The 27,096-nt window shown below is 28.8% G+C and overlaps 1 protein-coding gene across 4 annotated transcripts in view; it reads left to right on the top strand.

The window, feature by feature from the left end:
* Nucleotides 1-2,591: 2,591 nt before the first annotated feature.
* The window catches only part of LOC142323909 (peroxisomal acyl-coenzyme A oxidase 3-like), a 73,747-nt gene continuing 49,242 nt past the window's right edge, over nucleotides 2,592-27,096 (top strand). The window contains exons 1-6 of one of the 4 annotated variants that reach the window (XM_075364256.1): nucleotides 2,592-2,646; nucleotides 4,870-4,945; nucleotides 5,996-6,146; nucleotides 13,438-13,596; nucleotides 15,415-15,567; nucleotides 21,581-21,728. In XM_075364256.1, coding sequence (XP_075220371.1) covers nucleotides 2,640-2,646; nucleotides 4,870-4,945; nucleotides 5,996-6,146; nucleotides 13,438-13,596; nucleotides 15,415-15,567; nucleotides 21,581-21,728 — 694 coding nt within the window. In that variant the 5' untranslated portion in view covers nucleotides 2,592-2,639. Of the gene's footprint in view, nucleotides 2,719-2,770; nucleotides 2,832-2,956; nucleotides 2,996-4,869; nucleotides 4,946-5,995; nucleotides 6,147-13,437; nucleotides 13,597-15,414; nucleotides 15,568-21,580; nucleotides 21,729-27,096 lie in introns of those variants that run through there. The other 3 variants (XM_075364255.1, XM_075364257.1, XM_075364259.1) reach the window with 3 other exon arrangements.

Here is a 27,096-nt window from a genome sequence, read left to right as displayed (position 1 = left end):
CCTATCTCCCAAGGATTTTAGACACGATAGTTGCTGTGATTTACATAGATGAGATGACTCAATGACTAGGGAGGTGTTGGAATGGACTAACATGTCATATATTAGCATATAATAAAATCATGCCACTTTAAAACATGTTAGTTATTACACATAGTGAAGTGGGTTCCACAGGCAAGTGTGTTTTCAGCTGCACTGAAAGGTAACTAAAAGTACTGAGCTCATATTGATTTAACTCAAGGTTTAAAATTTATAGGTTTTCCAAACCTCATTATTCTCTCTCTCTCTCTGTGTGTGTGTGTGTGCATTCAATCTAATGAGCTGGATTGAGTACCAAGATAACAAAGCATAATCAAAAATGAGATCATAATCTAATATTCTCATTATGTTTAAGAACAAGAATCCTTAAATAGACCTTTAATGAGCTCTGTAATAACTTGTATGAGTAGCCTGGACAAAGTCTGGGAAAGATGCCTCAGACTTAAAAGTCAAATAATTGATTAATTCATAAATCAAACTAGTTTATAGATTAAAAGATACAATAATTTATGAATAGATCCCCATTTTCTGAACGAGCAGAAATAATTTTACAGCAACCTTTTTTTTATTGCTGAACATGGGCCATTCTGACTTGAAACAATCAGAAAGAAACTAATGGGTGACAGATTTCCAAGTATGTTTCTTAGTGATTGTTACTAAGGGAAGTTAAATGAAGTTATACAGTATAAGAAATTATTGATAGAAAGTTATGCTGGTACTGAAACTGGGGACTAATGAATGAAGTAATGATTTGTCAATAACTTGTTCATTGAAAGATCTAAAAATCGAAAAGATTTTAGAAGTAATCAAGAGAAAAAAAACTAATTTATTATTTTAGCATATATACTTCATACAGACACTAGGTAACTTACACTAACCATTTTAATAGTAATGGAATCGTCTTTAGTTAATTGGTTTTCAGTACTTAGACAGAATTATTATGACAAATATTCATACACTAATTACAACAAAGATCTGTTCATTGAGCAATACAGGATAGAAGAAGTTGTGTTGCATTTCTTGCAATAGAAAAATCTGAAATTATTGATGCAGTATAATTATCAAATTTTTAGTTATTAATTTTAAGAAGGAATTTATTTCATTTTTAGAGGACAGCTTACAAATAAAAATTATAATTATTTTCAAGAAGAATTCCTATATTGCTCTCCTTAGGGCACCTGGTACCTTGTATCTCGGTAATATTATTTTTTCTAACTTTAAGACCCATTATTTCAGGACACAGTAAGAATTCAGCAGTGAAATTTTGCACACCTGTTTTAAGATCTTTCTTTTAGCTACTGAGTTTTTTTTATATTTTTACTGTAAACATTTTTTCACTTACAATTTTTCTACCTTTTAAAGCTATATTTTTGCACAAAAATTATGCATCTTAGAAAATATAAATTACCAGGTCTTTAAAAAACTCAGTAGCTGTGTCTTGTGTAAAAATTTCATTTTCTTACTTTAGGCAGTTCATGAAATAACAGGTCTTTTATTTAAAAACATGCAATTTTTGGAAAACAATTAAAAACATCATTTGCTGCAGGTCAGTGCATCCCAGCACCATATTCTGGATTGTCTGGGTTTTCTTCCTCATCATCCTTATATTCTGGTTGAATACTGTTTCTGTTTTTCTTAGTTCCATGTTAATAAACTATTTTTGCTTCCTTCTCAGCACTTTTTATTTGATAATGATTCATGATGTTCCACAGACAAAGCCCATGTGAAGGGATTACATCTGTTGAGATTTTATGAAACTAATAGCCCATATTGCATGTTTCATGTCCTTTATACTATGTGTATTCTTTCTTATAGCAACACCATAATAGACCTGAATTTCATTGATAAGTTTTTCTGTCAGATGCCCTTTCCTGAAAATTTTTACCATTTCCTAACAAAACATTCTTCAAGTTTCCGCGCAAATTTCGCAATCATGAGCCCATCCGCTTCTGAATATTACCAAAATTTCAAATTTAAACAAAATTGACAAATTTTCCCAAATAAACACTAAATTTCCCTTTCATAATAACTATACAACAAAAAACAATCTAAAAAAACTTCAAACTTCGGATTTTTCAGTGAGTAGTGCTTAACATAAAAATAAATTTTTCCACAAAAAATATTATTTTTGCTTGTTTTATTATTTTATATAAGCAAAAATGCAACAAAAGAAATCCAAGGTACCAGGTGCCCTTAAGCTTGAATTTAAGTCTTAATAATTATTTAATTCCAATCATTTTATCCCTTTTAAAACAGTATCTATAAGAATAATAGTATTTATTTAAATAGAATACGCTTTAAACAGATTTATTTTTCTCAGATGAAAATAAGTGCCGGCTTCGTGGTTCGAGTGGTAGCGTCACAGCCTTTCATCCGCAGGTCCCGGGTTCGAATCCTGGTTAGGCATGGCATTTTCACACTCGCAAATCATTCATCTTATTCTCTGAAGCAATACCTAACGGTGTTCCCGCAGATTAAACAAAGAAAAGAAAAAAATAAGATGAAAATAAGAATGTGCAAAAGTTTAAGTTATAAATTTGTTTGCTAGGAGCGCTCTAGTAATTTATCTTAGTTGGTCTTAGTTGTATTGTTTATCATCTTAAATGAAATGTAAGTAATAAAAAATATTACAAAAATGAATATTAATATTTTTGATGAAAATGATTCAGCATTTGCGAAAAGGTAAAAGTACTGTTTTCATAATTTTTTTTCGGCATTCATAATTGCCTTCAATTTTTTGTTTTGTTTTGTAATGTGGTAGTTGAACACTCCTAGTCAAGTAATTTGTGTTTCTTGTATGTATTTTTTTTTAATTAACTCGTGTTTTCTTTTGGTTCAAAATATCTTACTATTGATAAAACAAACTTGGATAGTTTTTGTTTTTCGTTTAATTTTGAGGTTATGTTCATTAGGATTAGATTTTAGTGTGACCAGCAAGAATTGCCAAGTTCCTCATCTGGTATACGTTTTTTTATTGTGTTTTATTTACGACGTTATGGCGTAATGAAATCCACTTCGATTTATTCAATACCACTAATTTTTCTGTGAATTTATCCTGTAATTGATTTATTCAGACACTGTATTTGAATCTCTAATTATATATCATCTTTAGAGTATTTTCAGATTATATAAATTATTCTGTATTTATAGTTGCTATTATAGTTTTCTATTCTAAGTATTAATTTCATTTTTAAAGCGTTGATGTATAAGAATGTTATTGTAATTTGCCAAAGTGTGCAGAACACTACCAAATGGAAATCTTAATCAGATTTCACTGTTTGTGGTTAAAAAGTTTATTTAGTGCTCAGTTATACTTCTTTATAATACTCAAATAATTTATCATTAGCCAGTGTGCAAAACCCTACAAAAATAAAGTATTGTTACTGGAATCATTTAAGTTGGGGAATTTGTGGAAAACTGATTTGTTGAACACGGATTTGAAAAGTAGCATGCTTTTTTCTAAATTTGATAACATTAACTGCTGAGGTTGTTAGCTATGTATCCTAATAGATTTAATAGCACCACATGCATGGCCGAAAAGAAACAGATATACCGAGCAGCACACAACACTAACCACCAAAGTATTAACTATGCTTCTGGACAGAGAAACATAATTATAAGACATTTTAAATTATATACTACTCTCCTTTTAGTCACCTCTTATGACAAGCAGAAAAAATATCCTGCCACTTAGTAAAAATCTTATACAATATATTTGTCAATAAATTTTGTCATTTTCAGATTTCTGCCATTCAAACCATTTTAACTATGGATTCTTTATTTTCTATTCCAGTGTGTACTTGCTCAGCAAGTACCCAGTGAGGTTAGGATGATATCTATAACATATAAATGGGGTATAGTCTTGTAAAATCTGTGGTCAACCATTCCTGAAATATCTGGTTAATTGAACCCTGACACCAAAGTACACTTTCCATTGTTTAATATTCATGTCCATTAATATTTCATGTATATTCATTAATATTAATATGTCATGTCCATTGTTTAATATTCAAATTAATATAAAAGTAATTTACCTTTTCTATGATTTGAAGATTAAAAGTATAATACCTTTACTATGATTTGAACCTCAGAACCTTTGATTTAAAAAATCAACTGTTCGTAAGATCTTACTCATTATCTTTACTGTTTTATCATACTTGTTTTTTTTAATACAAATTTTAATATTGTTTAGTTAGAACAGCAAATCTATCCATTCCTGATATGATCTATGTAACTTATAATTATGTTTGTTTTGAACACAGAATTTATTTTATTTTTAGATAAAATTGATTAGGTTGCCATTATATATGATAATTGATGTGATTATTTTGTGATAGTTCAAAAGCAATTCTAAATATCTATCAAATGATTTTTAAGTTTCATCTCCTATTTTTTATTCATGATGCAGGCAGATATTCCTGATGTTCGTTTTATTTCTCTTCATTCATTCAGCGTCTGCAGATATTCACATATTCTTTACCCACAAAGTTAAAACTTTTTAACAGTTTTTAAATTCTAACTCTGCTAGGCTAGTATTCCATTTAACATCCCTGAAATGAGTAATAAATTAATTACCCAGATTATTAAATTTATTTGTCGATACAGTAAAATAAAATGTATCCAAATTTACTGTTTCAACAGAAATAAATTTTTTAAAATAATGTGTCAATTGAGTAGCCAGTTTTTAACAAATAAAAAGAAGCTCAAATCTCATTTGTTAAGAATAAATAAAGTTATCTTAAGTTAAACTTAATCTTTTGTGATCTATCTTCAATCAGAACTAATGAGTATATTAGCAACTATATATTACTAATTAATTTCTGTTTATTTCAGTGCAAGTTGTGGATAGTTTGATTTTAAATCACTGGACAACTACTCGAATCAAACTTAAGTGCTGTAGTATCAAAAGGTACATGTAAAAACTATTTTTATTGGTTTGTTTTGAATTTTTTTATTTTGTCAGTGTAAAATAAGCTTAAAATAAAAAGGCTCATTCTAGGACATAGTACTAGAAGTAGGTTTTTTCAAATCCTATTCTGTTGGTGAAAATATAAAATAAAGTTTTCCTTATAACTCTGTATATATTATTATGTAGTAATTTGATTGTGCTGTCCAACAAATGCCTTTGTAATAGTCATTGGAAAACATAATTTTCTGTTTGATAAACATTGTATTCATAGTTAAATGAGCGTAAAGAATAAACATTTTATGATATAGTTTACTTATTCAAGAATATTTTCTTATCAGCAGTAAACTAATTCTTATATTGATGTCCCAGATAGTACTGAACAAGTTTCAAGATTTAATAATAGATCTGTTTATTAGTACCAACTAACTTATGATTAAATGAGGTAACTTTGCATTTTAAAATTTTGTAATTCAACCTTGTTTATATTTTAATCATTTATACCGTTTTAATGATTTGTTTTATCAATAAATAATGTTTTAAATTAAAATATGTTTATTTTGATTGAAAAGACATCTTGCTATTGAATATAATTTTAAATAACTTGTAATTGAAACTTAGTTTTTTGTCTTCTGCAATTGTTCTTAGTTTTTTTTTCTAGAATTAGGTGGAAGGGATTTAATAGGATTTTTTTGTAAAAATGTGGCTTCGATGCCAATCTACTAGAGCTACTGTGTCATTTTAGAAATTTGGAAGAAATGTTTTTAAAAGTTTGAATTTTCGAAAGTATTATGTACTCTGATTAAAATATCCAGACTATTTTTAAATGAATGGCAATACATATTATATTCTTGACCCAATTTTCTTAAACCTTAGACATTTGATCAAGACTATACTTTTGTCACAACACCATAGAATGATATGGTAAAAATAATAATTAGATACATACATAGTTTTTGTAGATTTAAAATTTTGCACTTCTACTAGCAGCCCAACTTGTAAAAATGTGTACATGTATGTACGTGTTTATTTAAGAGCATATTCCATTTTCAGCAACAGGATGGCATCAACTTCGGCTGAAACAATTGATGAAATATTGAAGGATTTTCCATCTGGACCACTGGATAGGTATCGCAAACAAGCATCATTTAACTGGAAAAAATTGAAAGTTATACTCAATAGTGAAGAAATGCTTAGATATAAGGTTAGTTAATGTTTTACTTTTTTTTATTATAATATATTTTTTTTTTTTGTATGCATAGTGATTAAAATCTGTAACTAGGAATAAAGTAAAAAATTTGATATAAATTTGCCATTTTTAAGTAATCATGATTCATTCTTTCTTTTTTCTGTCATAGTTGTGACAAACCATAGTGTACTTTTTAGTTAATTTATGTTTAAGCATTTCACCTTTTCATGAGTATATTCTTCTTCATTCTTATGCTTATGGTGAGGAATAAGGGAGGATGTCTTAAAGTAATAAAATATTAATAATATATCTCTTACTGCATGGGTATTTATAGAGATCAACAAGAATATCTTAAGAACAACTGAAGGAAAAGTTAAAATTTTTTCCTTTTGTTCGGGCTTTGAAGCATTTGAACTTGATCCTGAAGTAAAATATAAAAATTATTCTCTCTGCTCATTTACACCTTTTCATATTATTTCAAGAATATTTTATTTTTTTATTACTCCTTATGTTAACACTTCTATAACCTTAATGTTTTATTTTAACTTCTTTCTACTTACATTCATGTTCTTTTTAATTATTTTGCTTAGCCCATTATTACATGCATTTTAATTACTTCTTCATTCAGGATCATTTTTTTGTGTCTGTATTTTTAGATTTTATATGTGCATTACAGGATTCTTTGTATTTTGTATGTTAAATCTGTATGTTCTTTGTATTTTGTAGTTGTGGCAAACCAGCACATCTACCTCCACAACTGTTCTGCGACAGTTAAGCCCCATTCCTAACAGATTATAGTTCAGTTTGGCATTAACCTTAATGATGGAACTCAGCCCATGTTCCGAAAGCCCACATTCTTTGTGGTTTATATACATTTTATATTCATATAATCATTTCATTTAAGTAACAGTAGCAACTGACCCTCATTTACAAACCAGTAACAATTGGTTGATTAGAGGTGAATAGTATGAAAAATGCCAAGTCTGATTAGGAGTAGATGCAGCATTTAAAGGATGAAACATTACCACCAAAGTCAGCATTACAAATTTTTACATGAACTAATATTTTTTTGATCCTTTTTTGTTAGTATAATTAATTTATATTTAAAAATTATTTTGGCATAGGCATCTTTTGTTATCTTTACACATTTTGATAACTTTAACAAGTACAAAAGTTGTACCTTTGCAGACTTTTAATCTTTTACAGTATAACTTTTAATCTCGTTATTGTTATTAATCTTTCAAAGCATATACTTTTTAATTTTAATTAAATACTCTATTTGGAAAAATACTTAAGTGGAAACATAAATGAAAAATGTCTGGCCCATCATTCCCCCAATTTTTTCAAAAACATATTTTACATTTTAGTCATTTTTATCAAAACTTATAGCCAAAATTTTATTTATAATTGTTATTTTTTTGAAGATACTTTTTAATTTTTCTTGTGATAATAAAATTCCTAAATCTGTTTCTTTATGGTTATTAGCTTGCCTGCCTATTAACATTTTTAAGAAGTTATTAAAACGTTTGTGAGGCTAAAAGGATTTTTAAACAGCCTGATAAAAAGTTATATAACGTTTTAAAATGATTAAAAAAATGAAATTTTAAAATGACTAAAAATTAAAAATTACAGAAACATTATTGCAGTGCTACCAGAAACTTTATTGAAGAAGGTGCTGTTAATTAATCTAACTTCAAAAGCTTCTTTGGAAGAACTACTTCCTTATAATTTAAACAGAATTTTTTTTTAATTTATAAAAAAGTAAAAAAGTCTTTATTAAACTACTATTTTATTAAGATACTACTTACATTTTATGAATTACTTGGCAATTTTAATGAAGAAGTACTTTGTAAAAATGTCTATACTTTTTTCAAGAAATTAGATTTGTGTTATAAAACTGAATAATACAGGCTTTTTTGTATAAGTTTTACATAAAACTCTTTCATTTTTTTTGTATATTGCAATTCCTAATAGTATGTTTTCCTAACAACTTTGTACTTTTTTTTATTTCTAGTTATAATAACTATAAATATGTATATTTTTGTGTTTATTTAATTTTTTTGAGTAATACCAGTATTATTAATTAGTTTGGTTTAATATGTGCATTATTTGTTTAAAGACTTCTGTAGCTATTTTGCTTTTTGATCATGAAAATTAGCTTTTTGATTTTTTGGCAAATTATTTATGTGAAAAAGAAAATCTTTGTAGATTGTCTATATTCTTCTGGTTTGCTCTGATTAAGTGTTGCATGTTATACGAGGATAAATCAAATATAAATGGGATTTTTGTTTCTGAGCATCTACGGTTGGTAGGACTGGGCTCGCGCTTCTAGTATGCTTGGGTGGGGTCATTATGAGTAGGAAGAGCTGTCCATTCCACACTCCCAACCAATTTTTCAGTAACGCTCACGATGTCAGAGCAACAGGTGCACCCCTCCATTGCACAACCCATAATGCTAGTTGAAACAAGCCAGTATGGGAGTGGTGGTGAAAAGGGGAGGCAGCCCCAGTGAAAGCTAAGACTTAACTGTCAGCTGGCAAGGTTCTTTCAACCATTTTTTTGGACCGGTGAGGCATTTTGCTCATTGATTTTTTGCATGAATGATGCACAATCAGTGCTGCTTACTACTGCGAGCTATTGAATGAGGTGAGGGCTGTATATCATAAAAGACGAGACCAACCAATTTGAGAGGCCATCCTCCTCCACGACAATGCCAGGCCCCATACTACAGCTCTAATGGTCTCAAAGCTAGAAGAAATGCACTGGACTCAACTTGATCATCCTCTCTACAGCCCAGACCTATCGCCCTGCGATTTTCATTGGTTTGGACCGCTTAAAGAAGCTCTAGGAGGACAATGATTTGAAGATGATGAGAGCGTGGAGGGATTCGAGCACAATTGGCTCCTGACGCAACCAGTTTCATTCTATAATGCTGCGATAAAAAACCATCCTTCTCTCTGGGAAAAAGGTACTTCTAAAGCAGGAAACTGTGTAGAAAAATAAATTATATTTGCCTTTTATTTTTTAATAAATATATTTTTTTTAAAAACAAAATCCCATTTTTATTTAATTTTCCCTCTTGTTACTAGTAATAATAATAATACAATCATTTTTATTTTTTTATGGACTTTAATGCAAATAGTAACCTTTTTTCTTGTAATATATTGGTAAAATGAATTATCATTCATATGTTTCTATGATCAAGTTACATACTATAAATATAGAAATTGAAAGTTGATGAATCTTTTGTAGAATACTATATTTACTCATGTATTTCACACACCTGAATTTTTAAAAAATATTCAAATAGATATAATTTTTTCACTGATCATCACATTTTAGTCTCATTATAAACCTGCGTAAAATTGTTTCCTCACATAAATCATGCACTTTAGATAAAAAAAAGTTGGTCAAAACAGAGTGTAAATTCCTTAAATAAATACGGTATTGATTCAGGATGTAGAAGTGATCAGATATAATTTTTTCTCCTCTTTTTTCGCAATAATTGTTATTTATTAATAATAAAACAAGTTATAATTAAAAATAAAATCTGAAGATGGTCTAAAGATTAAAGGCATGATTATTTTTATTTCTGTATTAATCATATAGTAAACTATTAAAAGCAATACTGAATGTGATCTAAAGATTGAAAGGTATCGTGACAGTTAGTGAATTGTTGTATTACTCAGAGATTAATGTATTATTAATATGGATGTAAAAATAGATGTATCCATTTAATTATTACCAACAGAAAAAACCATAAACCTACCAAACTAATAGCAAGCTCAGTATAGACTTATCAGTTTACATCATAATGAGAGTTTTTAAAATTTATTGATTCATCATTAGTTACTATCTCAGAGCTTTGGCATCAGTTAGAATTGATAGTTGTCATGGTCAATTCTTATGATCATGATCAATTATCAGTTTTAATTGAATTTAAAAATGAATGTATTTAAAAAGTACCTATTATGAAAATTGATAAGTTTACATTGAGCTTGCTGGGTTTTGTTGGAAATTATTAATTGCAATACATGGAAACATGCAATGTGTTTAATAAAATTCTCTCTCCGATATATACACACACATATATATATATATATCTTTGATATATATATATCAAAGACAAAAGTAAAACTTAGCTTTCCACCTACAGTACAGAATCTAATAATATTACTTCTCCAATTTTTACATTAAAAGCGCTTTCGAGGGTTTCCCTCATCATTAGTTAATCAAATTTAAAAAAAAAAATTACACATTATAATTTAAACATTAAAAATTATCACATATATTAAGTATATAGTCAAAAGTTAAACTAAAATAAAAATAAAAATATTGCTTGTGGCCAGCCACACGTACAGTACTGTAGTACTGTACTAATACTACATGAATTTTACTTAATAATTTATACAAATGTGCTGCTATCTATAGCAATTTTGGTAAGAAAATCATTATCAAACTCTATCTGTATATTAATCAAGTTGAAATTTTGTCTATATTTATATAATAGTATTTTTCTAAATGTCTAATTTTTTATTGTTATTACCACATTCTTGTGTAATTTCAATTATTTTTAAATTTGTATCAATTCGGTGATGGAATGTTTGTTAAGTATTAAATGGTCAGCAAGATTAGAGAAACCCAACTTATTGTTTTTATTAGATCTAAAGTGTTCTGCAAATCTTGCCCTAAATGATCTTCTAGTTTTGTAAATATAAATTTTATTACAATCATTACATGTTATTTTATAGACACCACACAAGTCATTAGGATCATTACCGTCATTATGGAATTTCAGATGTTTATATGGTTGTATGATTTATATTATTTTATGTATATGTATTATTTACATATAATAATAATAACATATAATTTAATATGTTTTATTGTATTATTTTGTGTATGTGGTTGTATATTTATATTATTTTATTTTATTTTTATTTTTGGTTTATGTTTATATTTTCCTTTATAAACATTAAACAAATTTTCAGTAATATTATTAGTATAGGAATATTTTTTATAAATATTGTCATTACCACGATTATTATTGGTTTTAATGTTGTTGCATTACTAGATTTCAAATTATGTTTTTTATAAATATCAATTAATGAGGTGCTGTATCCATTTTTTACTGCAATATTTTTTTATAATATCTATTTCTCCATCTAATTTTTCCTTATTATTCTGTGTATAATGTATTGCTCTATTCAACATGTTTGCAAATATATTAATTTTGTGTGCCCAAGGATGATTCGATCTTCTGTTAATAGTTATTTTACTTGATGTTGGTTTCCGATATACAGACTTTATAATTTTATTAATTTCTATGTTAACATCTAAAAACCTTATTTTTCTGCATTTATCTGTTTTTAACATAAATTTTAAATTATCAAATGAATAAGATTTTTCAAAATTATGATTATAAGAAGATTACCAAAATATCATCAATGTAATGAACCCATAATTGAACTTTGTGTATGATGTGGGTAATACCATAAACTATTTTATTTTTGAATTCTTGTAAATAAATTTTGGACATAACTGCTGATAAAGGAAATCCCATTGGTATAGTATTCTCTTTTGTGTAAAATATGATATTAAACTTGAAATAATTTTGTTGACGTATATTCCTAATGATGGTTATAATATTATCAATAAATTTTGGGTCTTCATTGTTATTATTCAGTTTATTTTGTATTATACAAATAGTTTGATTTATAGGGATATTAGGATACATGTTGGTGGTTATTTCATAACTTATCATTTTAGTATTTTCACTTATTGTTAAATTATTTAATTTGTTAACCAAGTCGTACCCATTTTTTTACATTATACTCATTTGTAAATTGATTCTAGATCTGAGTATTTATATATATATATATGTATAATTTATTTAAATTAGATTTTTTGTAGTCCATATTTCCTCTGTACATGAATTCTAGCTAATTACAAAATATAAACTTATTCAGAAACTCCACAAGTACAGAAATAAATTATGTGCATAAAATTTTATTATTGATCAGATATGTAGATGGTCTTTTAGTTATATATGAACCAAGTATAAATAATGAATACAAAATAATTTTAAATAAATTAAATTCTTTTCATGAAGCATTGAAATTTACATATGAAATAGAACATAAAAAACCTACCTCAAACAAAATTATTATAAATAAAAATTCCAACTCAAAAAATTAATATTTTTAAAAACATGATAAATAGAGCAATAAAATACACAAACGATAAACAAGAATTGTATAATGAAATAAATAATATTAAGAATGTAGCTATAAAAATGGATATGATACCTCACTGATTGATAATACATATAAAAAATATAATTGCAAATACTTCAGTAAAATAAACATCAGTACATTAAAACCCATATGGGAAAATGAAAATAACGAAAAACAACGAAAATATTTAAATAAACTACTCCTACACAAATATAATTATAGAAAACTTAATGCTTGTAATGATAAAAAATATAGACCTGCTTATAAACCTGATAATCATATAATAAAACATTTAAAATATTATAATAATAAAAGAGTAAAAAATAAATACGATTCTTCTGGTATTTATAAAATAAAATGCAATAATTGTGAAAAACTATATATTGAAAAAACAAATAGATTATTTAAAAATAGATTTAATGACATTTCAGGTCATTTAAAAATAAAAAAATAGGTTTCTCAAATGTTGCAGACCATTTAATAATTAACAAACATAATATAACTAGTTTAGAAAATAATTTAGAAATGATTGAAAAAGTAAACATTGAACACAAAAGTAATAATAAAAATTAGAAATTTTAGAAAGATTTTACATATATAAATTTAATTGTAAATTTAGCCTAATGAATCTGCAGACAGAATTTGATAGGGACATTCTTATAAACATTATTTTAGTTGGTAATACGTTGACAAGAAATTTTAAATAAATAAATCAGTTAATCAATACAGTACTGTATTAACATTAGATAAAATGTTAAGGAAATGTTTAAATATTGTTTTAAAATTTAAAAAAAATTTATCAACTGAACAAATATTTGTTCTAAAAATTTTAACTTGTCAAAAATGTAAATGTGAAAAGAGAAAAAAAAAATTAAAAACATTACTGAAGATGGATTTAGGCCGAAAGTGCTTTGATGGAAAGAGAAAAGTAAGGTAAGAGTGTTATATTTCTGTACTTGTGGAATGGCTGAATAAGTTTATATTTTGTAATATATATATATATATATAATAAATATTATATTTATATGTATAAATTTACATAAGTGTTTTATTATTCTAATATATTATAGATGGATATATGGCATAGAATGGAATGTGATCCTTTATTCCAACATTCTGTAATAACTCCAAGTTTACCAGAACAACGAAGAATAGCTGTTGCTAGAATGTACCGTCTCAAACAGTGGGACTTAGTTTCTCTTGAGTCTGTTCTTGAGGATCGTAGAAAGGTGAGTACATAATTAGTAGTTTTATGTAATATTATTTATTATGTAATAATAAGACAGAGTTTTTTATAAATTTAATTACTAAATTATTTACATCATCAAAGTAGCATTGTATAAATTGCATATGAAAATGCAAAGGAAGTAAAGAGATTAACCAGTTCCTAATTAAATGTATTTTTATTCTTTGTTATAATAGCTAATATAAACTTACATTTAATAGTAAATGTAAAAAATACAGTTAAAGAAATAGGTGTTATTAATTTGTGTTAGATGTCTTGTTTTTATTTCAGCTTGTTCTAGACATAAAATATTATGTCTAATCTTACAATTCAATCAGAAATAAAATAAATCCAACTACAGCAGTTATTAAAAAGAAACAGCATTTTGAAGATTAAAAGGCATGAGTATTTTTATTTCAGTATTAGTAATGTAGAAAACAACTATTAAAAACAGTACTGAATTTAATCCAGAGAAATGGTGCATACAATGCACCAATCAGAATAACTTTCTCTGAGAGTTAGTAATATTTATTATACAGTCTAGTATTATGACATATGTAGAGCTGAATATCATCTGCTTTTTAGAAGTTCCAACATCTTTGCATCTATGTAAATAGATACAATTCATATAAATTCACTTTTTTTGACACTTTATATAAATAAACTGTCAACAAAAAAGTTTATATCCTTTAATAATATGAAACTTATACTCTTAAGAGAGGATCTAATATATCTCCTATATATTTTACCATGAAAATAGAAAAAAAAACTTTATTAGTTGGTATGAAGAGGCAGGATGGTGTCTGGCAGTAAGAAACTGCATTGGTTACATCAAACATTACACACATTAGGATTATTTTAATTCTGTTTTACAGTTTAGTAAAATATTTACACATTAAGTAGATCTCAAAAGCAGTAGATAGGTGCGCTACTCCAGAAATAAAGAAGAAACTGTTACAGCATTTGCATAGAAGGTTCAATGTAAACTATAAGAAAACAGTGATCTGATCAGTGACACAAAACACAAAAGTTTTATTAAGAAACAACTACTATTGTGTTTGTGTAGACAAGTACCAACAACACATTCTATGTCTAGTGCAGTTCATTAATTTGTTTCTGAATATAGTCTTCAATGTTTATTACAGTATAGAAAATAATTTACATCATTTTCGTATTTTTCTGTTTTATGTAAAGCTTTGTTTTATATCAGTTACATTCAAGAATAATACAGGAACGGTTTTAGTGTACAAAAATAGGTTATATTATAAAATCTTATCTCATTACAAAAAAAGGGTTATGAAAAAAATACTGAATTTGCTCAGTTACAGTGTGCACATTGCAAACTTTTCTATGTATATACTTTCAAAACTTTGTAATTTTTTTTATATACAAATATTATTTTTCTTTTTTCTCTACATTAAGCTCTTTCACAAAAATTCCTCCTTCTTCAAAACATACGAATTTGGAAATTTTGGATTTAAGACATTCTTGAACACTTTTTAAAAAGAGAGACTTGTTTACAACCTCAGTCACTGATTCATTCTGTTTTTTTTTTTTTTTTTTTTTTTTAAACCTCCGGGGCCGCAGTTAAGCATTACTGTACAGAGGATGAGAGATGAATGATTTGTAGCGTGTGTGAAAAATGCCATGCCTGACCGGGATTCGAACCTGGGACCTCCGGGTGAAAGGCCGAGACGCTACCACTCGCGCCACGGAGGCCGGCTCATTCTATATGTTACCAATTATATCCTACTACTAGGCTACAGTTTGCTAGAATACATACATAAATATTTAATGCTTTTAAAATTCATTTTCTTTTCAGGTATCTGCATTTTCCACTGCAATATTTATGTACTGTCCATCAACTGCAATCAAATTCAGTTTGACTTTTGGAATGTTTCAAAGCACTATATTAAGTCTTGGTACAAAGCAACATTTTTATTTGTATGAAGAAGCAGCAAAGCCAGATTCTCAGGTAATATATTATATTTAGTTTTTAATTTATTAATTAAAAGCAGGAAGGAGTTTTGAAATTTTGCCTTCTGAAAGCCATCAAAATACTTCCTGTTAAATCTAATGTTTGTTTCTGTATATGATTTTTTCTTGATGGTCAGTGGTGAAGATTATGCAAAACTATTCATGTTTGTAATGATAAACTAAAACAAATTTATATTTAACATACTTTCTGCTAATGTTAAAACTGTTCGTTCTTTATATTTTTTTTCTTATCGCACTAATACTGCTGCTTTGCACTGGAGTTAGAGCTGAAGTTTCTACTGGCAGTTTTTCTAATTCATACATATCCTAAACATGTATCTTTTTAACCCAAAATTAATACAAGCAATTACCTCAACTAGAACAGTAGTACAAAGTGAAGCACTGTCACTGAAGAAAGTTATGAGTTGTCAGTATAAGACACTTTAATATAAATTGAATTTTTTATTTGTCTTTTAAACAATAATAATAATTTCATACATTTTTTTAAATTTAATTTTATTTGATAGTTTAGATCATAAAAAAGTAACAGAAACGATTGTTTTAATTCATTTATTTTGGATTGCTTGAAGTCCAAAAGTTATCATTATTTCTTATCCATTTAAAAAATCTATTGATAAAATATAAAAACAAATTGTGAATGAAATTAAAATCTTACAGCAGATTTATGTCACATTTTATTAAAACTACCTGAGCTTTGCTTGAGTAAAGAAGTTATAAGAACACGATTGTCCACTATATTCTTGTATAATTACAGGTCAGGTTAAATAACATTTAATTAGTAGTATATTTAATTTTTATGAGATATTTAGAACAAAGAAACAGAAGTAAAATGATAAGTAATTATTTACTTTAGTGTAAAATCTTCACTTAAATAATTTTCTAACAATGTTAAAAATGTCTGAACATATTTTTTTAGATAACTATTAGCCCAGTTACAGTTCAGAAATTGTTTTTATCTGATTGAAGGGATGGCTGCTACAGTCCATTCTTGAGAATTGGATTTGCTGGAGTTCAGAGAACACCAATAATCCCATTGGTAATATGGATTCAAATCTGTTTAAAAAATAAATGTATGGTTAAGAAGATTTGAATCAAGTTCCTTAAGCATTGCAGAACAAGTTGCTATTTCATAAGTTTTTATTAATTTTTTCTTTTTACTAATGTAAAGTGTGCATTATATAAAAAGATACATATTATTGTGTTATTTTTATATTGATGCAGAGCATGTTTTACCTACTGAGTAAAAACAATGCATACAATGCATTGTTTCCCACAAAAAGGATTATATTGATTTGTTGTTTTATATTCTGTCTCAGTCTTATGACTCTGATGCTTATAAAGCATCTGAGGAAAACACATTATACCAATCAAAATTACTTTCCTTGACTGTAAGTAATATTCATTATTCAGTTTCTAGTGTGATGACATTTGAAAAGTTGATTACATAAAAGAATTACATAGAACTGAGGAGTATTTTTCACCAATATATAATAAATACAGCGTGTTCAACTTAAAAGAGGTCCCATTACTTATTTTAGTCTATAAATAATAGTGTAGTTTTGTTTAGAATTAAATTCTTTATCTGTTTTGTTTAAAAGCTTTATGTGTTTATTACCTATTTAACAAAGTTATTGTTTGTCAAACATAAAAAACAGGGTATTTATCCTAATTTATTGATTTTTCACTTAGATTTCTTGAAAGCTATGGCAGATATGGTTTTGAGACCTATTTTTATTATAAAAAACCATAAGAAATCACTAATTCAGCTCCTTAAAATGTCAGTATGGCCTCCTTTCATAGGGATAGCTGAAAACTGGGTGAAGTTCTTCACTACCCATAATTTGTAAATAAAGCATTTTAGGACATGTGTTTATATGAACTTTTCTATTATTTTCAAGAGTAGAATATGAAAGCCCAGGGAGAATTTCATGATACACCTGTATATATATTATACCTACTAAACACAATACCATTAAATATATTAACTATGATTAATAACTCTTCTTCTGTTAAGAATGTACAGTTAACATGTTAGTACCACTTTTTGTCTAACTGCTGATGCAGTTCGTGTAATGGCATTTTTTTTTTTGTTTTTTTACTTCCAACTTTTATGCTTGTCATCACAACTGATAAAACACAGAGATGTCATGGCTGAGTGATGAATATGATGTTTTAAGTTAGTAGATTACATGGAATACTCTAATAAATAACAGCACAGTACTTCTGGTTGTTGCTGACAACATCATTAGCTGTGTCTGCAGTTGAGCATGTGGTGCTGCTGGGTGGCGACTTGAACAGTGCTTGGGTCGACAGATGACATTAAATTTCGTACAGTATCTTACTACATGTCTCAGTATCACATGATTGTGTGCTGGGTTTAGTTGTCATATTCATTTTAACGTTTCCAGTTTTCTGTATCTTAAACAGTATCTGAACTTAATTTTTTTTAGTTTTGAAGATGTCGAAACCACTAAAACATAACACATAACTTTCTTGTGATTTTTACTGCGTTGAGCCATATAAAGAAAAATTTATAAAGACAGTCCAAGAGTTGGGCCTTGGTCTTGACCAGGTTTATAATGCTGATTAAAGTAGTTTATTTTGGAGGTTGCTGCAAAAAAAACATTGAATCCATTAGCTGAAAAGAGTGCTCCATGTTGCAAAATATAAAAAAAACAGAATTACGTTTATGTCTTGTTCAAATGCAAGTGGTATCCATAAACTTGAATTGCTTGTTATAGGCAAGTCCAAAAATCCTAGGGCTTTTAAAAGCATAAGGCTTTCTGTAAAATACAAAAATCAAAGCTGAGCATTTGAATGGTTTGTTAAGCAGTTCGTATCATCACTAAAAAAATTCCTTAAACAAAGACATTTACCAGGAAAAGCACTGTTACTTTTAGACAATTGTATGGGTGCCCAAATGAGAAAGACTTAGAAAGTAAAGATAGGGTCTCTTATTTCTTCCACGAAATGTTACAGCTATCATTCAGCCGATGGATCAGAATATAGTCCAGATAGTTAAAACAAATTACAAAAATTGCATTGAATAGTGTGATGAGTAAATCGAAAAGTAGACATTACCAAGTACATGCCCATTTTAAAATGTCAAAAAGAAATAAATCTTAAAGATGTCGTGTTTGATCTTGCACAAGCGTAGGAAAAGATTCCTGCCAAACAATAGTGTGCTGTTGGAAAAACTTGTGGCCAACTCATCCTGGATTACATTTATACAAAAAATGCAGAAAACTAGTGGAAAATGAGCAAATACCAACGACATCCGAAAGTAGTTATTTCAGTCCTGGTGCTAAAGTAAAGGACATTAGGGAGTCACTAGCCCAGCTGTGCAGGACAGCTCAGAAGGACTGACATAAGATGACATTAATGAATGGCTGACTAGAATTGAAGATGAAAATTATCAATTGATGACCAACCAGGAAATAACTGAAGACGAATCAGTACGAAGATGATGATGATGGCAAAAACATAATACCTTCACCATTCATTAATACTGTAGGTCATGAAAGTTTTTTGAGTGTGTTTAACGTGTGTATCAAGTGGACTGAAGAAAATTAAGTGGCAGCTGCCGATATTTTAACATTAAAACGTTTGCGAGAAAATAATTTTAAACTGTCCATTAAAACAAAAAGACTATTAAACAGTATTTTTCTGTTAAGTTAGTTGTATATATTATTGTTTTCTTAATCAAATTACATCAGTTATTCAAATTAATAAACACGTATGAAAGTATGTAACATTTTCTGTCGGTTATTCAATTGAAATTAGAGTAATGACAATAATCTGATTGTGGCATTATTGGGTAGTTAACATAATTGAAAAAAAAGCGAACAGTTATTTCGAAATAAAGGATACTAATGTTAAAAAATATTGAATAGTGTTGAAAGTTTTATTGGAATAGACAAAGGAGAAAGGATATTGAAACTGAAAGTTTTATTTTAAGTAGTGTGACAGAAAAAGATATGAGGTATTCAAGTGTATTTAGAGACAGAAAGAAGAAAAGATGTTGAAATGGAGTTTAAAATATAAGGATTATGTCAGAGAAAGAAGTGTGGCAATTTTAGTTGTATAATGAATTTGAAAAGAGATAATAGAATTAATGGAAAAGTTGATGAAAATTGGTAAGATATGTGTACAAAGTCATTGAAGATGGTGAAAGGAAGAGCAGCCTTTCATTATTCTCCTGTTGAGGCTGGAGAGTGATGTTAAGGAAGGTACATCAATAGCTTGGCAATGCTGAGTCAGGGCATTTTGAGGACTGCAGATAAAGGCCATAGGCCTAGAAACTGAAGGATGGGTTGGCTATCACAATCAGCTGTGTCTTTTACAAATTTAATTAAAGATATTTAGTCCCACATTTATTAACTAACAATTTTAACAGCATATGATCTGAAAAATGTATTAGTGTTATCTTAAAATCATCTACCATACTTACTGTATCTAATTCACTCATCAAAATCTACAGAATCCATTCCCTATGTATTGAAATTTCACAACTGTGCTTCCTTTACTTCTTTCATTTAAAATTATAATTAAATTATCAACCATCTAAATAAATGTTGTCCTCATCATTAATAACTTCATTTTTAGAGTATTTTTCCTTCTCAAGATTTCCCTCAAAACCTATTTCATCAAGTATTTCCTAACTCTTCTACTCTCCTATTGGAATGCCTAATTAAAATCACATTTTCATTTGATCCTGTCTCCTTAAGTACATCTCACATTTCTGCATAATCTCCTTCAATTACTCTCACATCCCTCACTGCATTGGAATAAAATACATTATCTCTCTTCCCTGTACTTTAACTCAGCTAATTCCTTAATGGTTTGTAAACTATAGATAAGTAACATACAAATCCCTCCTTTTGCTGTCATATGTGGATATCAAAATCAGTGGCTTTAGTTTAACACAAAAGCAATATTAATTATATAATAATGTTATAACTTTCTGATCCCTTTTCTTTTTTATTTGAATTTCACTGTCTAAAACACCACACCACAAAATTCAGCTCAGAATAATCTTTATCCTACAGAAACAATATTTAAAATGTTAAAATCTATGGTTTAATATTTCAATAGGCTGGAGCCAAGCTTTATGAAGCATTATGTTACCAGTCAGAAATTACTTCACTCCCCTCACTATTCTTAGTAATGCTGATGGAGAGATGCTAGTTATTTGTGAGCTATGTCAAAAAATGAGTTATTTTAATGAATATTAAACTACATTTTTTTTGGGAACTGATGAATTCTTGTGAACACAATTTTTATGGACATAAATAACATATAGTTGATCCTTATATGTTGTAATCTTAAAGATCTAGTTTCTACACATAGTTTTCCTTTTTTGAAAACTGAAATTCTCCAAATGCTACTGAATGTTAAAAGTACTATAAAGTACTTAAAACATTTCACGCCAAAAGTTAAGCTTGAACATAATTTACTAAATTTATTTTTATTATATACAATATTAAAATATTCTATATAAAAATGCAGAAAAGCAAACATGTTATTTATTAAAAATCTAAAATAAGTGTTAAAAACAACTTTACATAACAGTAAAGTAAAAAAGATTTATCTCTATCTATCTATATCTATACAATACATGAATAGTATATAACTATACGTTCTTACATATTCATCGTATAAACTATTATTTTTTTCATAGACTTATTTCACATGTGAAAATTTTTTCTCATAATTTTAATTTTTAATTTATTGGTTTTTTTACATCTGACCTTCATGAATAAATGACTGAATTACGATCTAATCTTTAATAATACATTTTTTTTCAATTGAATTATTATTTAGAATGAATTGAAATAATAGACCTGTTTGTATAATTTTATAATTATTTGAACAAGAAAAGGATTTTTCTCGCATCAGTGATTTTCAAAGTTAGATTATTAGTGGGAAAATTTTATTGTCAGTGATTATTATAAGATATTAATTTTATTTATTATTCATTATTATTTTAGATAGCTGGATGTTTTGCATTGACTGAAATTTCTCATGGAACAAATGTAAAAGGAATGAGAACAGTTGCCACATATATACCAGAAACACAAGAATTTGAACTTCACACTCCTGATTTTGAAGCAGCAAAATGTTGGGTAGGAAGCTTAGGTAATTATACTGTATTGCCTAATTGAGTTGAATTATGAATTTTAATTTTTTTTAACAGTGATTCAAAGTGGAAGAAAGATAATTGAAGAGGATCAAAAAGGTTATTTTGTTTCAACTAAAGGGACCCAGCCTTTTTACTTATTATTCCCAAGAAAGTCCAGAGTAATTCCCTGTCACATGTATTTTATATACATACAACTTTTTTTTTATGTGTTCAAGAAAGTTACTCTTCTTCAAACTGACAGACCTTGATGATTATTTATTTTATAGTCTAAGTTCCTCTATTGACTGTATTTGAAAGTTTTTTCTGAAAAATTGTAGGAAAAATTCTTTTAAATGAAAAATTTACAATTTCTGTTCAGAAAATTTAAGATCTAAATTTCTTTTTTCATCATCATTGCTTACTATTTGATCTTATTTTATTCTTACATTTAAAGCTTTTTTGTGTAAAAATAACATAACATTGGTTGAAAAACTTTGAATAAATAATATGGATTTCACATATCAGAGTTTCTTAGCTCAGACTCAAATCACTTTTTTTGTTGTTTCTTTAATTCCTCTTCTTATTTTAATCAAGATGCAGGTTTTTTACTTTCACATTTCTTTTGAATGGCTCTTTTCATTAGGGCAGGATTTTTGTAGGTGTATCCATATTTTAAATAGAAATAAAATGTGGGAAATAATTAAACTTTAAAAAATAAAAAATACTGGGCAGACAATTTGAAGTTATCTTTTTAATAGTCATTAAAAAATTTACACTCAATAATATGTAGCTCTTAGTATTTTCAAAAAAATAAAATAATTGTAAAAATTTTCTGGAAACAGGGTAAAAACTAATACAAAGGAAATTCAAAGAGTAAAAAGAGATTTTTCTTTCCCAATCACATTTTTCACAGCACTTCTGCTATAAATCTTATCATTTACTTTTCCATTGAAAATATTGTTTAAATGAATGCTCCTTTACCTGGTTGCACCATGGAAGAAATTTGAGCAGTGGAGCACCTTTTCTCAAGTCAAGAGATGGTGAAACTAATAAGAGATTATTTGTAGATATCTACAAGAGTTTGAGTGGAAGCAAGATTTACAAACGGATTGCTTTAAAAAAGGTAGTAGGGGTTTTTCTCTTTGGTGAGCAACAGAAAGGTAGACCTGTTTCAAACAGTAATGACAAAGTGTAAATTGTGAATCAATATTGAAGTGTAAATTTGTGAACATATGTCGTTTAATCACAATTATTGATAAGTTGTAAGAGAGGTTAACATAAACCACAAGTGGATGTTTTCAATCATACATTCTTTAAACTTTTGTAAAGTCTCTGCTCACTGGATTTCATGTTAACTAAGAGATATCTAAAAAGAGAATCATATGAAAATTTTCCAGAAGCTTTTGAAATAATGAAGATAAAGGACACTAATTTCTGAAGTGTATAATAACTGTTGACATGGGTCCATCAATTTGAACCTGAAAGTAAGTGACAAAGTTTAGTCTGGAAAAACATCCTTATCTCCTGTTGCAAAAAATTCAAAATAATTGTATGAAGGAACTTACATGATTCTGGGAAGGAATTTACAGGATTCTGGGATATGAAATTTTAATTTTTATTCACTTCACGTCTTAAGATGAAATTGTGAATTGTGAAAACTGTTATGAGTTGTTGCAATCACTGAAAGCAAAGATCTACTCCAAAAGATATAGTAAACTTTCAACATCATATGACCAACAAAATAATAGTTAGTCTAAAATATCTGTTTTGATCTGTTGGATCACCATAATTTCTTACCTGGCCTTAAGTTATTTCCATCTTTTTGTTCCACTTAAAGAAGAGCTGTGAGAGGAAATCATTCATTCAAATGAAGAAGTCATGAAAGTGATGCAAAATTGGCTACACTAGACCAAAACGTTTTTCCAGTAACTTATTCAAACATTTGTTAAAAGATGAACTAAGTGAATAGAAGTAGGTGTTATTATGAAAAATAAGCATATTTTATTTGGGTAATAATAAATAAAAATTAGAGTTTTTTAAACTTTCACTTTACTTTTAGACTTACCCTTGTTCATATTCCCACACTAACAGTGGCTTGCTCACGTTTAATTGTTTGTTTAAATTCACTTTTTGTTGTTATCAATAAGTAGTTCACCCTGCATTTGTATTTCTTCTAATGGTTAGATTTAATATGGACAGTGTATTTTTAAGGCCTCTGCATATTTTAAATTAAAATACAATATTTAAATAAACCTTTAAAGCAAATAAAAAAATTAAAAAAAAAAATTAAGTTAGTTTCTCATTTAGGGTTATTAGTAGTTGTTTTAATTTCACACCAATATTAAAAAGTAAATATTTCTATAGAAATCAAAAAAATATTATTTATTTATTAATTTGATTCTATCCAAAAATTGATCAACTCTTCAGTTTTGGAACCCATTCACTGAAGAGTGCTGGTTGTATATTAAAAAGCTATATTCAGACTGAATGAAACCCTTTTCTTAAATGAAGTTGATTTATAAATAAACTTTAATCAATAATAAAATAGATTTTAAAAACTACTGTAGAAAGTAAAAAAATATACTTTTAGGTAGATTAGATTTCATAAGAAAGCTACCTATTGTAATGGGTACCATGATTCAACTTCTGGGAAATTTTGACATATCTTCGCGTTTCCCATCCCCCAGACCCCAAAAAAACCACCATCAGCTTCACAGTTTACATACATACATATATATATATATATATATATACACAGAGCTGTAGAACACTTTGCATTATACACATATGCTACACCAGGAACACTACACAAATTTCAACATAACCTTACACAACAACATCCTACACTGTTTCTTCTTACATTTACACTCGGCGATTGTGACATCTTATGAAACGCAACTATAACCCAAGGTGGGAACTATCATACTGATGGGTGAATGGTTCTACGAAGTGAGTTTCAAACGATGTCCTCTGGGCACCAGTGCGAATCTATTTATAATTAGCCCTAGATCTAGTACATGTGTGCTGTGCTGGAGTGGTCCATTATATCGCCAGTATTCATGGGACCAAAATTTCTAGTCCACAAAATAATGTTATGACGGTTGGTAGTCCATCTGAAAAAACCACAAATATTACTCATGTGAAAAGACCTCACTCGGCATTGTCCGATGAGAATAAAAACTGTATTGAAGAAAATACATTAAATGGTGATGCGTCCCATCCACTGTATAGAAATATACGATAGGAAGGGAGCCTCCTTCCTTTTTAAAGGAAGGAGGCTCCCTTCAAAAGGTCTCTCCCTTCCTGATAAATAAAGTGATAACAGGTGTAGTTGGTTCACCAAAAAACATCCAGAAATTAAGAGACGGATCAATATTGGTTGAGATGTTTAATGACAGAGAACCGATCCCTCTTACATCTTACCAATATGGGTAATATAAACATAAAGGCAGCATGCCATAAATCTTTAGATATTAGCCAAGGAGTAATCTTTTGCCAGGATCTTCTGGAGATGGACATTAATGAAATAGCTAGTAAGCTTTGAACTCAGGAAGTTGTAGAGGTGAAGTGAATAATAAAAAGGCAATGCAGAGTGGAAGAACCTACACCTTCCCTTATCTTGACATGTAACCTTTTGTTACCACCAGAGAAGGTTTAGGTTATTTATTGGTTTGAGTACGACCATTCATACCCAATCCACGACGATGTTTCAAATGCCAAGGGTATGGACACACTCAACGTCTTGCTCAAAAACAGAGATCTGTGCTCGATGTGCTAAGGAAGACCACAGTTACACTAACTGCCAAGAAAACGAGAAATGTGCGAACTGCAGTGGATCACATACAGCCTGTTCCTGGGATTGCCCAACTTTTAAAGAAGAGAAGCCAATTCTCAGAATCTGTATGGAGCAGAAACTATCCTTTCCAGCGGCACAAAGAAAATATAGAAAATTAATCAACTCTCATAACTTAGTTAAACCTAATATCTTATTTGCCGCCACAACATCTAGCAAAGCTCCTTTAAACGCAGATAACCAACAATGTGGATCCTGCAGTGAGTCAAAGAAGCTTGTGCAGGTGTTATCTGATCAAGTTTCTTCACTTACAGTTACTATTGCAGAGCTTGCCAAAATGAATGAAAAGTCGATAGCTGCAGCCATCCCAACCCTGTAGGAGAAGACATCCACCTTGTGATGCTTCCAGTTGCTACAACCCTCACAGATTCCTTTGTGGACAGGAGTAAATACAGTTGTTGGTAAGCCACCAAATCAGCTCCCTGTTAAATGAGCCCACACAACCACCTCTTCTGGGATGTCATCTTCAATTTCCCATTCTTCCAAATCTTCTCCTGCATTACCTTGTATACTGGAGGATATGATTGAGGAACTGCCCAATCCGAGGGCATTGGAGTTCTTTAAAGTTAAAAATATGAAAAAGAAAAACCGAATCATGTACAACTAATTTCTCATATATTTATCTATATTTCTGTATCTAACTACCTTTACAAACATTATTCGTGGAATGTTAGAGGTCTTCGATCCCACATTGAAGGTGTTAGTGTTCATGTGCGCACATGAACCATTAATAATGTGTTTCCAAGAAATGCATCTATTACAGCAAGATGTGGTAACACTCAGAGGCTATGGATGTGAGAGATACGACTGTCTAGTAGACAGTAGAGAGAGTGGTGGAATTGCTATTTTCATGAAGAATGAGGTGTTGGCTACAAGGCTACTAGCCACCCTTATTCCTGCTGTTGCTGTGAAGGTCTCTATTCCCTTCAAATTGCATATCTGCAATTTGTTTCTCTCACCAAACTCTTAGTTCAATGCTCTAGAAAAAAAATCAAATCTCCTCACACAAATCCCCTTGCCATCGTTAATAGTAGAAGACTTCAATGCCCACCATATTTCTTGGGGCTCATCTTTCTGCTCCTCTCGAGGAAATATGATAAGTAAAGTGAGACAAGACCTGGACCTTTGTCTACTAAATGATGGGTCACACACACATACATGTCGTTATCATATGGTACATTGTCCAATGCCAACTTCTCCATATGCTCACCAAGTTTACTCCCTCATCGTAATTGGTCTGTTTGTGATGACTTCCATGGCAGTGATCACAGGCCAATTATTATTTCTTTTGGTGTCGACTGCGAGGTGGAAAAAAGGTCACAGAGATGGATTGTTGAAAAGGCGGATTGGAACAGATACCATAAAGCCTTCAAATCACAGTATGACTCCTTAATCAACTTTCCTCTTTTACGTCCATGATGTTTGAGAATGCTAACAGATATATCCCACAAACGTCAGGTAACCCTAGACGTCCTTCCATTCCGTGGTGGAATGATGACTGCCAAAATGCTATTAGCAACCGACAGCAGGCA

The sequence above is a fragment of the Lycorma delicatula genome, chromosome 4 (assembly GCF_047948215.1).
Source record: "Lycorma delicatula isolate Av1 chromosome 4, ASM4794821v1, whole genome shotgun sequence".
NCBI classification, from domain to species: domain Eukaryota; kingdom Metazoa; phylum Arthropoda; class Insecta; order Hemiptera; family Fulgoridae; genus Lycorma; species Lycorma delicatula.
This window is presented reverse-complemented; position numbering and strand designations above follow the sequence as displayed.